Raw genomic sequence first — 16,900 nt, 5'->3', positions numbered from 1 at the left:
GAGTGACTGAGTGACTGACTGAGTGAGTGACTGAGTGAGTGAGTGACAGAGTGACTCACTGAGTGATGGAGTGGGTGAGTGAGTGACTGACTGAGTGAGTGACTGAGTGACTGAGTGACTGACTGAGTGAGTGAGTAACTGACAGAGTGAGTGACTGACTGAGTGAGTGGCTGAATGAGTGACTGAGCGAGTGTGGGAAACTTCTCTGGCTTGCTGGGACTGAGTTCCTTTGTACCGGGAGGTAGGTAGGCTGACAAAAGTAAGGAAGCCAAGCCGGGTTTGCTCGTTGCCTCTCGGAACTGGAGCAGAGTCCCCTGGCCTCCCTCTCAGATGCGTCTTCTTAGGGGAAGAGCTGCAGGACTCTGAGGAAGCCTTCAGCATTAGGGGTCTTGGGTCTTCCCCTGAGCTCCTGCTCTGTGCATATTCATTCTCCCACCACCTGGTGCACGGGGCCCTCTTCGCTTCATCCTGACATCAAAGCCTGTTGTGCCATTTACCTGCTCTACAGTAGCTCATCCTTAACCCAGCTCTACGTACCTACACACACACACACACACACGTGCACTCACATGCACCCACATCCATGCATGTGCACACACATATACACAAGCATACACAGGCACATGCACACATACAAATACACATGCATATGCGGCACCATGCACATACATACACGTGCACAGACATACACACCTGCACACAAACACATATACATACAGAGAAGTACACGTGCGTGCATACATACACATACATACGGGCACATGCATGCACCTATACACAAGCATACATGTACACACACACACATACATACACACAGAAAATTGCTTCCTACCCTCTGTCTCACTCCTGGAATGATTAGCTTTAAACCAGTCATCCCATAGAGCTGGGCAAAGACTGCTGAGCCTCTCCTGAACCCGAGACGGGTGGATCACGAGGTCAGGAGATCGAGACCATCCTGATTAACACAGTGAAACCCCGTCTCTACTAAAAAATACAAAAAAACTAGCCGGGCAAGGTGGTGGGCGCCTGTAGTCCCAGCTACTCGGGAGGCTGAGGCAGGAGAATGGCGGGAACCCGGGAGGCGGAGCTTGCAGTGAGCTGAGATCGGGCCACTGTACTCCAGCCTGGGCGACAGAGCAAGACTCCATCTCAAAAAAAAAAAAAAAAACCACACAGTTGTTCTTCTGGTCAGATCACCTACACAAAATGTCCTCCTGGCATTGAAATAACCCTTGGCTGCTAAAACGACTCAGTGAGTGAGTAGATTGCCAGCAACATGAGTTGGGGGTGCTCCTCATGGTGGCCTTGGGAGGACACAGAAGGGCTGGGAGCTTCCTGCAGTCCTCCCAGCAGAGGGGGATGAATCCGAATGCCTCCCTCGTCTGGTGAGGACATCTCTTCTTTTCCTTCCTGGGGAGATGATTTCTGCCACTTGACCTAAGTGGCAAGGGGGGCTCAGCAGTGGTGCTCAGCCTCTCTCCTGTGGCCGGTTTCCTTTACTTCTCAAGAATTCGAGGCACAAAGTGTTGTTCACATATGCCTTTAAAGGCACACACCACGTGCTGCGTGCTGTTGGGCCCTGGGGACCACGCCCCCAGGTGTGTAGATGGAAAGCCTTGCCTAGGAAGACCTCTTTGGTTCACGGCTTGATGTGTCCCTGGAAGAATTTCCGCTTGTGGAGGCCCTAACAGGGTGAAATGGAGCCCCAGAAAAATATGCAGAGAATTTGAGCAATCCCTCTGCATGGCCTCGGTTACCCAGCCCTGCAGCAGAAACTCTGGGGCCTGTGGATGAAGAGTTCTTTCAGCCACAGGGAATGGAAACTCCAGACGAATCTCAAGAATGTGCCAGAGAATGCGTCTTCGCGTCCTCCATGACCAGGCCCGTTGTTGGAGGCAAGGCTGGCTCACATCTTAGTACCCTTTCTCCTTCCTTGTGCGGGGCAGGCACATTTTTCTCAACTTTTGGTTTCTGGAGACCGTAGGTTTTCCCTTTTTGATTCTCTTGAGGTTATTTAAATATTCTGGCTCTCTTTAGACAAGTTTTGGAGTAGATGATTGTGCGTATTGAGATCACATTCAGACTGCTGGGATGTGGGATTTTTCACATAGTTACAGAAGAGGCTGCTTCATCTAAAGACCGTCGTGACAGCAAGAGCTTAGTGGCAGCCAGGTGCCGGCCCCCTACAGATATAACCTGAGTCACAACTATGGTTATCACTACTTTTCAGATGAGGGACAGAGATTCAATAACTTGCCCAGGGACAGCAGGTCACCCAGCTACCAACAGAGCTCACTTCAAACTCGTCAACCCTGGCTCCAAAGTGCATACCCTTAACCACCCCTTAAGCACCCTGGCTGCTTCCCATGGATTAATTTGGAAAGAAAACATGAGAAGCTTCTCCGATTTCACACGAGAGCTCCCAGGAAGACAATTCCTGACAGAAATTTTTTTCACAAACATCATTTCATTGGGCAGACCATGGATGTGAACTCTTTGGAACCTTTTTTGTCCAGTTTTGTACATTATCCCATGTTCTTAGAGAAGCTCAACTCTGCTCAGCACCCCCAACTGGCCTGAATTAGATGGCTGGTTTCCAGCTCTGTCGTACCAGCGTTGCGAGGGGCCTGCAAACGTTCACGCACCCCCTCGGTCCCCATCCTCAGACAGTGAGGCTGCATCTCAGAGTTCAGAGGACAGCCAAGGACGAGCTCGTCTCATGTTCCAGGCGAGACAGGGACCCAAGCTCGAGGAGAGGACAGGAGGGGAGAGGAGAGGAAACGCTATGGTGATAGTTTGCACTGAGAGGTGGGGCAGGACCTGGACGGGGGCAGTCGACTGGCATCGCTGGAAGGCAGGCAGGGCCCTGAGACAGGAGCCATTTCCTCTTCTGTCTCACAGGAGTTACAGAGCATCGCCCACGGCCTTATGTTACGGCAACACAACATGAGGCCTTGGCCAAGAGTGCAGGGCGTCCGTCCCACCTCTCTGCTTCTTTCCTGGGAATCAGACTCTGGGCATGAGTCCTGGGCTTTGGTGTTCTTTTCCTAAAGGCACCCCAGGTGACTTAACGTATAGTCAGGGCTGAGGACGACAGAGCATTTGCCGAGGCCCCACCCCCATCTTCTAACTCAAGGCCCTGGACTCAGAGCACTCAACCCTTGTCCCTCTGCAGCCACCCAACTGGAGACCTTTGTGTGAGATCACCCAGCTAGCTGTACCGTCTCTACTTTGATGGACAGTGAGGGGGTGCAGCTGCGGGGCCGGGGGAAGTCTGGCCTGTTGGCAGAAACAAAGGGGACACAGACCGTGCTTCCAGGGTGCCAATAATGTTTTCAAAATAATTGCCTCTGTGCATTGCCGCCTGGAGACTGGGAGCCACCTGGAGTTTCCTTGATGAAAGGAAATCCTTGAACCCTCACCTACTCCCTCGCTCTGGACAAATATTTGGCCAGTGGGATCCTGAGGCCCGACTGGAACAGACTGCTCCATGCCCAGGAGTGCCTTATCTCCCTGGTGTGGGTGCCTTTCTTACTCTGCTTGCTCTCTGTACATTTAGTAGGTGGAGCAGGGCAGGAATCAGCTTTGACTCATGGTTTACACCAAATCTCAGCTTTGCACACAGTGGGGCTGGAGGCTCACCCTGCCTCCAGCCCCACCTTCTGCTACTCCTTGGCCCATGCCCAGCTGCCCAGCCTTCAGCCTCCGAAGCCCTCACAGCTGCTTCAGCATCCTCTGACCTTGGCATGTGCCCTTTCCACCCCATGGAGAGCCTCTCCCAGTTATTTGACCTGGTTAACCAGTTAAGTCCACCTCTCTCTCCAAGGCTCGACTGACCCTATGCACCTGTCCAGGCTGCGCTGCCCACTCGGGGCTGATTGTCCACCTGCATCTTAAGTGGCTGCTTATGTGTCTGTTTCCGCTGAGCCCTCAGTCTCCTGCATGAACGACGTCTTATTCCCAGGTATTGGTAGTGCTGGGCTCAGTGCCAGAAGCTTCACACTCACATCCATAGTTTCAGCCAGTTCACACCAGCCCACAGTGTGGGGAGACGGCTGCGAGTTGCCATTTGCAGAGAGGAAACTGAGGCCAAGAGGCAGAATCACTTGCTGCAGCCTCCTGCAGACTTCAGAGGACAGCTCCTCTGAGAACGGGAGTCCCCTGCCAAGGGGAGGGAGCCAGCAGGGCACCTCTGCATTAGAATTCTCCCAGAGGAGACCACAGCAAAGGTCTGTGCTCCGAAGGGAAGGGCTGAGGCAGCAGCTGTTTCTGTTCCACAGACACCTGGCCGGGGATGAAATCTCTCCTGGCTCGCCTGCGCCTTTCCCGACTCCTCCTCTTCTTCTCAGGGTTGCTCTGCACCCTCCTCCGCCCCGCCCCCCAGATAGCCCCTGTGACCCTGGGCTCTGCAGTCCTCCCTGGGCACCTCCTGGGCAGTGCTGAGGGGAAGGCCCACCGCCCCACTGCCCATCTCCTGGGAGCAAAGGCCCCAGCTGTCGTGATGTCATCTATGCTGAGACATCTGTCACGAGCTGCACCTTCACATGTTTCTGGGACAGGCAAGGAGTGGTGTAAGAGCGTCCCTAGGAACGCCGTTCCTCAGATGCTCCTGTGTTGGAGGCTCCAGAGAGGTGAGACACGCTCACCCAGGACCCCTGAATGGTGGCGTCCAAATGGGCCACTGTGCGGCTGCGACAGCAGAGATATTCCGTATCAGTCCCCTTCAGAGAGAATTTCTCACCTGAACACATGGTACTAAATGAAAGAAGTGAGTCCCAAAAGTCCATATATTGAATGATTCCATTCATATGAAAGTTCAAAATACAGAAATTTATAGAGATAGAAAGTAGATTCATGGTTGCTTGGAATGGGGGCAGGGAAGCCACAGCTCATGGGATTTCTTTCCAAGGTCATGACAATGTTTCAAGATCGACTGTGGTGATGGACGCGCATATCTGTGAATATTCCGAAAACCCGGGAATCATACCGTGTCAATGGGGGAATTGTATGGGCTGTGAATTATAGCTCATAAAGCTGTTTAAGGAAAGAAAAAGATAATGACTCCCCACCATCTCACTAGGAAACATACCGCTCTAAATACACCACGCAAAGGAAAAACGTCGGCCTCATTTTTTGAAGGACATCCTTGCAAGGTGATGCCCTCAGAGGCTGGGTGGGATCCTGAGATGTGTCAGGGGACAGGGGCTGGGGTTAAACCCACAGTATACTTTGTTCTGTGGACAACTGTGGACAGGGTTCCCACGATAGACAGCAGGAATCCACGTGCCAGTGTGGGCAGCAGGGACTTTCCCAGGGAGCTGGAAAATAGTCTTCACCAGGTTGGTCAAAGCACACACTGGAACAGGGCAGAGGTCTGGCCTGACCTCGAGGCCCTCTACGCAGCTGCTGGAAGCTCAGAGCCCAGGATGTGGCTGTGCCCAGCAAGGCGCACACAGGAGGCTGTGGCCAGCCCTCCACGTACTGACTTCCCCTCACTTTTCCTGCCCTTGATTCCTCTTATCAGTCACGTCTCAAGCCACACGGGAAGAATGGAGTGGAGATGACTCTACAGACAGGAGCTGAGGGCCATCTTCTCAGATTTGCCATTTCCAGGTGCCACCTGTGCATTAATTCACTTCGTATGTATTTTACAGTTAATTTTCCCAAAACAATGACATTGCGACCAGAAGCATAGAAACAATGTCACTATCCAGTTTACCGTTGCCTATCCGCGCTATTAGAGAACTCCAGACACCTGGCTCCACCCGGAGCCCTTCTTGCCTTCATCAGAAAAACTAAAGACAGTGAAGGAGGGGGAAGTCGTTTACTCACTGTGAAATTCAGTGTTCTTCGATAGCATGCGTATTGGTCACCCATAAGCGCCTCTGGCCCACGGGGTCCCACTGGGATTCCACAACGGAGTCTCTTCCCCACCATGTGCGACCCAAGCTGCTCCTTTGGGATTTGGTTCATAAGTGGCTCCAGTTTAGCCACACCCGGGTACCAGGACACCAAAGTCCCGCTAGCTGACTTGGACACGGACGCATGGCTGGATAGGTCTTCTCCGGGTCCCCACCAGGGAGGAACTGTGAGCAAGGCAGACCTCAAGCCCACCATCACCTGGTCAGGGAAAGCCCCGAGTTATCCCTAACCCAATACACCTGTGTTTGTGCCGAGCGCTACAGAGAAGGTGTGCAGGACTCCCCGAGACTGCGTGAACAAGGAATCAACTTAAATTGGTACTCCTGGGAGGATCACGTAGCCGCCAGGCAAAGGGCGCTTAGCAGAGGGGTTCCCAGGCCGGGGCCTCCCTCTGCCCACTGGATGTGCCCGCTGGATCCTCCCGTTTCTCCACACCACCCTCACATGCCTCCTGAATCCAAGCCCTGCCTACACCGATGCGCTCCTGTCCCTCCGTCAGTGTCCATTATGGAAAAGGCCGCATAATCTGTTGGATCTGAAACTCAACTGTGGATGAAATCTACACACACACATCTTATTCCATGGTGGTCAGGGCATTTTTATTTAATTGATTTTGCTCCCAATGCATCCCACCGCCCCTGCCACGTGCCTTCAGGCAGCCTAAGATCCATCAGCAGAGGACGCTTTCTGGTCAGAGATGCCCACATCTGATTCCTTAGGGACAACTTGGTTTTAATAAATCCAAAGTCTTCATTGCACTGATTTTTCTACCTAAATGCAATTCTCTCCTGATTGCTTCTCAGCCAAGCAGCTCAGAGAACACCTGTGAAGACAGTGGTAGCTCTAACCCAGCAGGTGGTCAGCGGGTTCAGGGAGGTGGGGGGGTCAAGGGGCTATGTGAATTCAAACCACAGGGGACAAAGGCCTGGGAGGGCAGCCCCACCCTCAGCCCCCCAAATGCATCTGTAGTACCTTGGAGGCTTTTGGCTGCAAAGGGATCTCCACATAGGCTTAGAGTGCTCCGAGCCCCGTCCTCATCCAAGTGCGGAACATGTGGATGAGGCTGAGCTGATTCTTTCTGGGGGCGCTGCAGGGGGAGATGAGGAGAAGGGAAAGAGAAGTGCAGAAAGTCTCGGCTGGGGTTTGTACACGCCTGTCCACAGCGAGGAGCAGGGTTTGTACGTACCCATCCGCAGTGGGGAGCGGCTTTGTATGTGTCCAGCCACAGTGAGGAACTGGGCTGGGCTACTGAGGGGCTGGGCTACTGAGGGGTGCTGCTGGCCCCCGTGTCTGCTCCTCTTTGACTGTATGGAGCTCATTGACCCTGGCGACCTCAACTGGGGTGTATTCTGGATAACCACAGGACTGTACTTCCCTCACTACATGTACGCCCATCCTCAGCCATCCAAGGAGACAAGGCTGGCCTGGGTTACTCCATTCAAACTCCAAATCTGGTCGTCAGAACACTCTCTGGACTTGGGAATATAAGGGGTTGAATCCAGAAAAAAAAAAAATGAGCAAGAGAGAGAGGGAGAGAGACAGAGAGAGAAGGAAGAGAGAGAGGGAGAGAGAGGAGGGGGGAAAGAAGAAAGGAAGGAAAGAGAGAGAGAAACGAAGGAAGGGAGGCCAGAGGGCTACTGACAGTGTGGCTAATTTGTTTTGCCAAATAAAGACCAAAAAGATCTGCTGGTCACTATCATTGCATTAAAAAAAAGGACATTTTAATATCAAAGCAAGTAGGAAGGCTAGAATATCAGAAGAAATAGCAGCCCTTCTCATGACAATACCAAATGGCATAAGTACTTTCTTGAAATGATGAGTTACTTAACTTCCACCTACCTCAGTTTCCTCATCTGGCAAACGGGTCGGCATTACTCATACGGTTGCTGTGAGTATCACTGAGTTATTATTTGTAAAGGGCGTAGGATAGTGCCTGGAATGCAGGTCTAAGTGTTTGTTAAATAAAAAATTAAATCCATATTTTGAAAGTTAATTAGGCCAGGCGCGATGGCTCACGCCTGTAATCCCAGCACTTTGGGAGGCCGAGGAGGGCGGATCACCTGAGGTCAGGAGTTCCAGACCAGCCTGGCCAACATGGCGAAACCTCGTCTCGACTAAAAATAGAAAATTAGCCGGGCGTGGTGGTGCACACCTGTAATCCCAGCTACTCAGGAAGCTGAGGCATGAGAATCGTTTGAACCCGGGAGGCAGAGGTTGCAGTGAGCCGAGATCACGCCACTGTACTCATGCCTGGGTGACAGAGCAAGACTCTGTCTCAAGAAAAAAATTTGTTAAAAAGTTAGGGCAGGCATGCTGGGGATTGCGATTGAGATCTAGCACAGGGCTTTGCGGGGACGACAGACGCATTTTTGGAGAGGAAAATGCCTGCCCTGTTCTGCCTGCTTCCTGTGTTTTTTGCAGCCCAGTCACCCCATGTGACCGCTGGTCGGGGGCCCTTCCTGGGCTGGGGCTCTCCTCTGGGCGGAGACTCACCCCTCCTCCTCCCCCGCAGATCTTCGGGGGCCTGGTGTGGATCCTGGTTGCCTCCTCCCTGGTGCCCTGGCCCCTGGTCCAGGGCTGGGTGATGTTCGTGTCTGTGTTCTGCTTCGTGGCCACCACCTCCTTGATCGTCCTGTACCTCATTGGAGCCCACGGTGGAGAGGCCTCCTGGGTCACCTTGGTGAGTCCGGCCAGGGCGACCGCTGGTTGCAGTGGGGGGCGGGGCGGAAGTAGTACTGGCCCCTGGTCCGGTCGGGTGGGCTTTTCCAGTGCCAGGTGAGACTTCTCCACAGACGTCACCCCACCACGTTCCAAGGCTGAGCTTGCCCAGGGCTCCCGGCAGCAGAATCAGGAGAGGCAGGGGCAGAGGCAAGGTCTCCACTGCCAACCCTCATTGGACCTGTTCTGTGTTCTCCTGCATGACTGCCTTTCCATGGATAACCAGCTGCCCAGCCCCCACACCACCTGTGCCCACCAGGTGCCTGCCTGCCCCTGCCATCACCCGCGAGGGCTGTTTTCATCTCAGGGCAGCAGGGCCCTGGAGGCTGACCGAGGTGTTGGGCTCCAGAAACTGGCCCTGGCTCTGAGGGTCAGGCCATGGTTACTGTCCAGCTCCAAGCAGGGCTGCCACAGAGCACAGGGAAACAGAAGTGGCCTTTGGTCGCTATTCTGTATAAATTCTGCTTTGAGGCCCACGAAAAGGTAACTTTTACATGTAGGACGCTTGCCCGTTACCTGCTGTAGGGGTGGTGGGGGCCATTTGGCCAAGCCTGTCACTCTCAAAATCTCTGCTACTTAGACTTTTGAAATCCCTTCCAAATCACAACTACATAAAACCCTGTTTTAGTACCTTTTTGCTTTCATTTATTTCTTTATTTTGAGTTGGGGGTCTCATTCAGCCACCCAGGCTGGAGTGCAGTGGTGCAATCTCATCTCACTGCAGCCTCAACTTCCCAGGCTCAAGTGATGGTCCTGCCACAACCTCCTGAGTAGCTGGGACTACAGGCATGTGCCACCACACCCAGCTAAAATTTCTTGTTTTGTGTAGAAATGGGGATCTAACTATGTTTCCCAGGCTGGTCTCAAGTCCTGGCCTCAAGAGATCCTCCTGCCCCAACCTCTCAGAGCTCTAGGATCACAGTCGTGAGCCACCACGCCGAGCCCTTTTTTGCTTTTAAATATACCAGGAGCCAAAAATAAGCAATGAAACAAAACAAAACAATAGAAACAGTATGGTCCTCCCTCATCCTGCACTGGTCAGTGAGGCCAAACCCACGCTTGACTGTGGCCATGCACGACACTTCTCGGATCCAGGACGGGCTTTTCCCTGGGACACCCCAAGCTGCTGGCCCCTCCCCCACCCTCCCTTGACCCTTCCTCAGGGGAGACCCATGTCCCATCCGAAGTGCTCGCTGTGGCCCCACAGCAGTGAAGTGAGACTCAGCGCAGCAGGGCAGGCATGGACCCCCGTGACAAGGTTGGGAGGGGTGGGATTCAAAGGAAATAGGGGGAGAGGCAAGGGACGGGGGTGGAGGGGACCTCAGCTCTGCATCTGGGCCCCGTCTCTCTCTCCTCATCCCTCTGACGCTCCGTCTGCCCCGCAGGACGCAGCCTACCACTGCACTGCTGCCCTCTTTTACCTCAGCGCCTCAGTCCTGGAGGCCCTGGCCACCATCACGATGCAAGACGGCTTCACCTACAGGCACTACCATGAAAACATTGCTGCCGTGGTGAGTCCGGGCACCCGGGGCTGTGTCCGCAGCGGGCGGCTCCGCGGCTGGCAGGGTGTGTGTAGAGGCTGCCCAGGCCCTCTGTTTCCAGCTCACTGACTTTGGAGTGAGGTCAAACCTTGCCTTCATCCCTGGAGCAGGAAAGCCCCGAAGAAGCGGGGTGTCGTGTCGTGCCCAAGGCTCTGCTTTTAGTCGTCCGGCCAGGGCTGCATGCCCCAGGCCTGGGTGGGCTTTGCAGAGGGCAGACGTGTGAGGGGATGCAGCTGCCCAACGCCCTGCCCAGGTGCTCTGTGAACAATCTTATTCAACATCCACGGCAACCCTACAACCCAGGATTATAACACCCGTCTCACAGGTGAAGTGGGCCAGAGAATGTGGGTGACGGGCCCAAGATCACCAGGCATCGTAGGGCCCAGCATCAAGGCTGGGGGCCCAGTCCCCACACCCTCAGCACCGGTTTGGGGCTGTGAGTCTGGCCACATGGGTCTCCTGACTCTCCCCATGTGCCCGTCCATTGAAGCATCCAGCCAGGGGTGGGGACACTGGAGCCAGGTGGATTTTCTTCTTAATGGACTGGATCAGAATGACAGGGTAACAGAATATACTGTTTCATCACGTGGTTTTCAGAGCTGAGCATGTGTGCCCTTGCACCAGCCTACGATATAAAACACGCTTCTGACTGTGGGTATTGTTAAAAAGTAAGAAGTTTCAGAAAGAGCACTCTTCAGATATCTAGAACTTGACCTATGAATTATGCAAATCCCAAGGTAGAATGTGGTGATCTCCCGTGTTGGCCCGTCTCCCAACATGGCTGGTTTCCAAGCAGCAGCACAGCCAGGTGGCATCCTCACTGATCTTCCTTCCTGGAGAGGCTGGTGACCCACCCTCCATCTTCTTCACACAATTCCGTCTCATCTCCTTCTCCCAAGGCAGCTTCATACGTCCCCCATCCCAACCAAGCCTTCTCTTTTAACAAACGTCAGCGAAGTGTCTGATAATAATTTCCATAAAATTATTGTGGGCAAGGGTTGCGAAATGTAGATGGGATGTGGTTAGTGGGTCAGCACTTGATGGAAAAACCCAGCCAGGGCAACGAACGCCCCTTCCTGCTGCGCAGGTCTCTAGTTGAGAACCACTAGGCTCTACTGCCTTCTGACTTCTCTCTTTTACCTTTTATCAAAGGCAGCACACAGCCAGAGAGGTGTGCAGTTACAAGCCCACAGCTTAACAGATTTCATACAGCAAACTCCCTGTGTGGCTGGTGTCTGGACTAAGAATTAGGGCCTGATAAACCACTCCCAGAAATCCCCTCAAGTCCTGTTCCATCACTGTGCCCCCCCAACCCCCAATTCTGATTTCTTTTTTTTTTTTTTTTTTTTGAGACGGAGTCCGGCTTTGTTGCCCGGGCTGGAGTACAGTGGCCGGATCTCAGCTCACTGCAAGCTCTGCCTCCCAGGTTCACGCCATTCTCTTGCCTCAGCCTCCCGAGTAGCTGGGACTACAGGCGCCTGCCACGTCGCCCGGCTAGTTTTTTTGTATTTTTTTAGTAGAGACGGGGTTTCACCGTGTTAGCCAGGCTGGTCTCGATCTCCTGACCTTGTGATCCGCCCATCTCGGCCTCCCAAAGTGCTGAGATTACAGGCTTGAGCCACCGCGCCCGGCCACAATTTGATTTCTAGCACCTGTTCAGTCTTGCCTGCCTTTGAACTTCATCTAAGTGGAATTATACAGTGGGAACTCGTGTGGCTTCTTTCTCTCACCCTTATGTTTGTGAGATTCACCCAAGTGGCTGTGTGTAGATGTGGGTTGTTTGTTCTCATTACTGTGTAGTATTCCCTTGTAGGAATAGACCAACAGCTATTTATCCATCCCATGATTGACCATGTTCCCATTTTTTCAGTTGAGATGGATAGATACGAATATGCTCATGCAGACAGGAGGGTTACAATTGAGAACCAGAGCGTTCTCAGCTGGCAGATGCACCCAAATAAAACCAGCAAGGGGAAATCTGTACGGTGTTCGATGTAAAGTCACGCCTTTCAACTCACAGTATCAACTGCATCTGACTGTGAGAGAGAAAGTTCCTTACTCAGGATTCAATCCCAGACCTGCCCAACCACAGCATGTCCAGTCCAGGGGATACTGGGGTGCAAGGAGGCACTTCGCACCCTCTCTCACACAGCCTGGTTTTGGAAGCAGCCGGCCTGCCTCACCTCCACTCTGTGGCTACTAATCAGGGCCTGTTCCAAGCTGAGCTCCTCCCTCTCTCCTTTGTGGGTGGCAGAGCTGCTTTGCCAAAGGGACCCCGGGGATTGGTGGAAGTTGACTGGGACGAGATGGAAATTTCTGGAGAAATCTGGAGGTTTCTCGATTATACAGTGGTGGGCGGCGACAGCTGCAGTTTAGGGAGAGAGCTTTCTGAAGCCAAAATTTGCCCGTTCGTGCCCAGCTCTACGTGTTCCCTTGACCCCACTTGGAAAAGGAGTCTCCACTGTTCTTCCTGCTGGGGACTTCCAAGGTGCTTCTGCCAAAGGCCCTCGTTGGTCTGCAATGCCCACCTTTTACGGAGGGCTGCCCACTGGGGTCTGACTGCCTGCCCCAGATACGTTCTCTTAAATGTGTTACTCAATCATTCGGCTTACTCGCCGCCTGCGGGCAATCAGGAAAAGGGCTTGCCCAGGTGTAGAGGCAGGAGAGCGGGCACCCTGAGGGCTGGGGTTGATGGGCATTTTCAGGAGTCACAGAGGCGTAGCCGCCCTAAATGGATGTTATGCCTGAGCTGGAAACTCTTGACCTCCACCCAAGGTCACAAAACCAGGTGCAGAGATTGGGCTCGGCAGCAGGCAGGCCTCAGGGAGTGGGGTGATGGGAGCAAATGGTGCTCAGGAGGACGCAGCAAGTCCCCAGCGAGCAGGACCATCGCTCCCAGGGCCACGGTGGCTGATTGGATGGTCCCAACAGTAAGGCCCCTCCTTTCGACAGAAGCTCAAAATCCCTCCTCCCCTTCGCTGTCCCTCACTTCCTATGAAGTCTGACTCCCTCAGCCACACCTGTGATGTTAAGAACCCTAAAACAAAATAATGATAGGGCGAGGATGTCCAGGCAGCATGGAGACTTTCACCAGGGCCTGCAAACCCAGGTATTTACAATCTCTCAACCAAGCTACCAGGACCACAGCTGGAGGGTGCTGGTCTCGCTGCTGGGGGAGGAAGTTGTCCCTGGAAAGTTACCTGCCTGAGATGCTTTCACTGGAGGGGCCTTTGAGGACTCCGTCTCAGGTCAGCCGAGACCTCAGGCTGAGACCCGTGTGATGCTGGGTGGTAGTGGAGAGTCTGACCTTGCACACCAGGTCCAGGCGGTTGTTAGGTCACACGGAGCTCTGTACTGAGAGGATATGGTGCACGCCTGGGCTCAGCAGGAAGGGCGTCCATGTGAGGGGTGAGAAGCAGTGGCAGCCCAAGCTCTCTGGGTCTGGCGCCCCTGCGCCGTGTGAGGCTGGATGCAGTGCAGACGCTGTGCCTCGCCCTCCTGCGCAAACCCATTGATGGCCGTTTCTCTTGGTTCCAGGTGTTCTCCTACGTGGCCACTCTGCTCTACGTGGTCCACTCCGTGTTGTCTCTGATCCGATGGAAGTCTTCATAAAGCCCCAGCAGAACCTGAGCTGAAAACCCAGCTGGTGTTAACTGGCCACTCCACCGTCCAGCATAACGTTTTAGAAAACAGAAATGCCCTTGACGGTGGAAAAAAGAAAACAACCCCTCACCCCCATCCCCAACAACAAAAAAAAGCCCTGCCCTATTGCTTGTGGGTGCTGTGTTTACTCTCCCGTGTGCCTTCGCGTCCGGGTCGGGAGCTCGCTGCCTCTAACCCCCGACGGCTGCGCTGTCTGCTAGGGTCACCTCCTGTTTGTGAAAGGGGAACTTCTTGTTTGGGGGTGGGAGGTGGGGACTGACCTGAGAAGGAGACAAAGATCCCCTGCTGACCCCTGGACCAGCTCTCGAGAACTACCTGCTAGAATTTTCCACAGGCTCTCCTGAGCGTCCCCTCTTGTGGCACGTTTTAAGTCTTCATGGATGTTCCGCGTGTCACGGGGACTAAAACTCACCCCACAGATCTTTCCAGAGGTCCAAGGTGGAAGATGGTAACCCGGTGAAATACTTCATAAAGTGTCTTTATGTTCAATACATTTGTTGGGTGTTTTTTGGGCTTGGGTTAAATTCCTCACCATCAGGAATGCCATCATTTCAGCTTTCTTTCTGAGGAATCCTTTGACTTAACCCAAATCTCAAGAGACAGCATCAGGTGGCAGTTGAGATGACAGACACTGTGTGTGCACGGCCACTGCACTCTCAGGGCTCGGTGCTGGGGAGCCCACCCTCCCAGCCACCTGCCCAGGTGGCTTTCCCCTCTCTCTGGAAACAGGCTAAGTGCCAGCCGGGGGCAGCTTCTCCTTCCTACAAGACACAGCAGTCTGTGCCCCACGAGAACCTCCTTCCGCTGTGACACTCATCAGCCTGTTCCTGGACAGTCTGCTCGGTTCCCATTATGTGGATAATACATTATTTTAGAATTTCCTTGGGCCACTCCATAGGAGAGAAAGGAGAGGAGATTACAGAGTGAAAGGAAGTACGGTGACAAGGGGTGAATGTCACGTTTTGGGTCTGAGATGTCTGGGTTGAAAGGAGATGGGATGGTTAGGAAGCGGGCACTGCGTTGGGGATCTGGAAAGCCCAGCTCTGTTACGAAACACTCCTTTATCCCTTGGCTCCGAGCAGTTAGTGCCATTCCAGAGCTGGGATGTTGGAACAGGTGCTCGAAGACCCGTGAGCTTCCTGCCGTGGAGGCGTGTGGCAGAGCATCTGCAACCTCTTGCTGGCAGCCATGGAGGCAAAGATTCAAGCTTCAGGCTGGGAACGGTGTCACATACCTGTGGTCCCAGGTACTCAGGAGGCTGAGGCGGGAGCGTCACTTGAGCCCAGGAGTTTGAGGTTGCAGTGAGCTGTGATGGTGTTACTGCACTCCAGCCTGGGCAGCAGAGCAAGACCCTGTCTCTCAAATAAAATACAATAAAATAAATAACATTCAAGCCTCAAGTGGTGAGTTTAGTTGCCATTTTACTCCTCTTCAACTTGGAGATTCTACAACTAAATTGTCTATTCAGGAAGTCCTTTGTTAACCCAGGATAACTGGTACCAGAAACCAGCCACTCTCAGTAAGTACACTTCAAACAGCCAACATTTCGTAGTACATCATGAGCAAAAGGTTTGATTGGGGCTTTACCTTGAAAAAATTAAACTACAAATGAGAAGTAATCGGAAGTTTGTTACGTGTTTAACAAAATTTCCAGCAAGTGTTGATTGAGGGAAGCCCCATTTTTCAGCAAAACTGTCCACAAGAAGCCAGCAACAGGTTAATGAAGCTCACTTTTTACCCTCATCAAAAAGAAGAAGAAGAAGAAAGAGGAGGAGAGAAAGAAGGAGAAGGAGAAGGAGAAATGGAAGGCTTAGTTTCCCAAGGGCTTCTCAATGTTTTGACATTTTAATCATTCTCTTTTTTAAAAACTTTTCATATACTCTTTCTCTATTTTTTCTTTAGCCAAAGGCTTTGCCGATGGTTCTCTGGCACCACTTTCTTCTTCCTTCTAGCCCTGGGCATATTTTAAATCTGCAGTTTCATTTCACATTTGTCTTGCATCCTATTCACATTGGCTGTACATTGGATGGGCAAGGTTTCATTTCTAGCCTCAAAAATGCCCCCTCCCGGTCTTGCTCTTCCTCCTCACACCCCACTCTCACCCCCCATCCCGTCGGGTTTCTTTGCTCCCACGTCTCTGTTCCCAACTCTGTCCCTGTCCGGCTGCTTTGTGCTTGTAGGTACATGCGTGCTGGCGGCAGCCCTACCAGCCATGGGTGCTGCTCCCCTGGGAGCCCACGATGCCTGGGTAGGAAGGGCTGGGAATGGGGACATGAGAGAAGCCTGCTGGGTGAAGTGAGCTGCAGAGCAGGGGCAGCTTCCGTGTGCTGGGACCACTGGGGGGATGGTGTCTAGCCCCCAAAGCTGCTGCTTGCTGGCACACCTCACCTCTCTGTTCTGGGTCTTACACAGGAGGGGACCTCCTTTAGGGCAGAGCCTGCTGCCACCCAAGACACTCAGAGACTGCCTGGTTGGTGGCCCTCACTTGGATCAAATGCAACTGCCCAGAAGATCCAAATTCATTCCTGTGTTACCATCTTCCTGCCATTCTGGGGGCTCCTGCCTTGTGCCAGGCACTGTGTAAGCACTTTCCACATAAAGCTTTCCGTTACTCTCCCAGTGGCCACGTCATCCTACAGGTGGGGAAACTGAGGCTGGTGCAGGTGGTGAGAAGTGCAGCTGGACTGAGGGCTGCCTCCCGCTGGCCCTGGAGCCCTGGGCTTGATATGACCTCAAGGCACCCAGACCTGTCCTCATGCGGGCTGTCCTCCCATCTCCCAGGAAGTGGCAGGGAGATTTAGTGGTTGACATGATGCTAGTAGGCAGGGGCCTTCACAGAGTGGTGAAGCCAGGCACTTAGGATAGCCCCAGACCACCATTCCCGACCACAACCCCAGACCACCACCCCCGTCCACCACCCCTGACCACCACCCCTGACCACCACCCCAGACCACCACCCCAGACACCACCTCAGACACCACCCCAGACACCACCTCAGACCACCCCCCAGACCACCCCCCAGACCACCACCCCCGACCACCCCCCAGACCACCACC

General features: G+C 53.4%; 1 protein-coding gene across 4 annotated transcripts in view; it reads left to right on the top strand.

Annotated features, from left to right (window-relative positions):
- The window catches only part of MAL (mal, T cell differentiation protein), a 25,159-nt gene extending 10,826 nt beyond the window's left edge, over positions 1–14,333 (top strand). Inside the window, exons 2-4 of one of the 4 annotated variants that reach the window (XM_023211522.1) lie at positions 8,435–8,602; positions 10,026–10,151; positions 13,719–14,333. In XM_023211522.1, the coding sequence (XP_023067290.1) occupies positions 8,435–8,602; positions 10,026–10,151; positions 13,719–13,793 (369 nt within the window). In that variant the 3' untranslated portion in view covers positions 13,794–14,333. The remainder of the gene's footprint in view (positions 1–8,434; positions 8,603–10,025; positions 10,152–13,718) is intronic. The other 3 variants (XM_023211524.1, XM_023211523.1, XM_023211525.1) reach the window with 3 other exon arrangements.
- The last annotated feature ends 2,567 nt before the right edge of the window (positions 14,334–16,900 follow it).

The sequence above is a fragment of the Piliocolobus tephrosceles genome, chromosome 15, assembly GCF_002776525.5.
Source record: "Piliocolobus tephrosceles isolate RC106 chromosome 15, ASM277652v3, whole genome shotgun sequence".
Taxonomy (NCBI): Eukaryota; Metazoa; Chordata; class Mammalia; order Primates; family Cercopithecidae; genus Piliocolobus; species Piliocolobus tephrosceles.
This window is presented reverse-complemented; position numbering and strand designations above follow the sequence as displayed.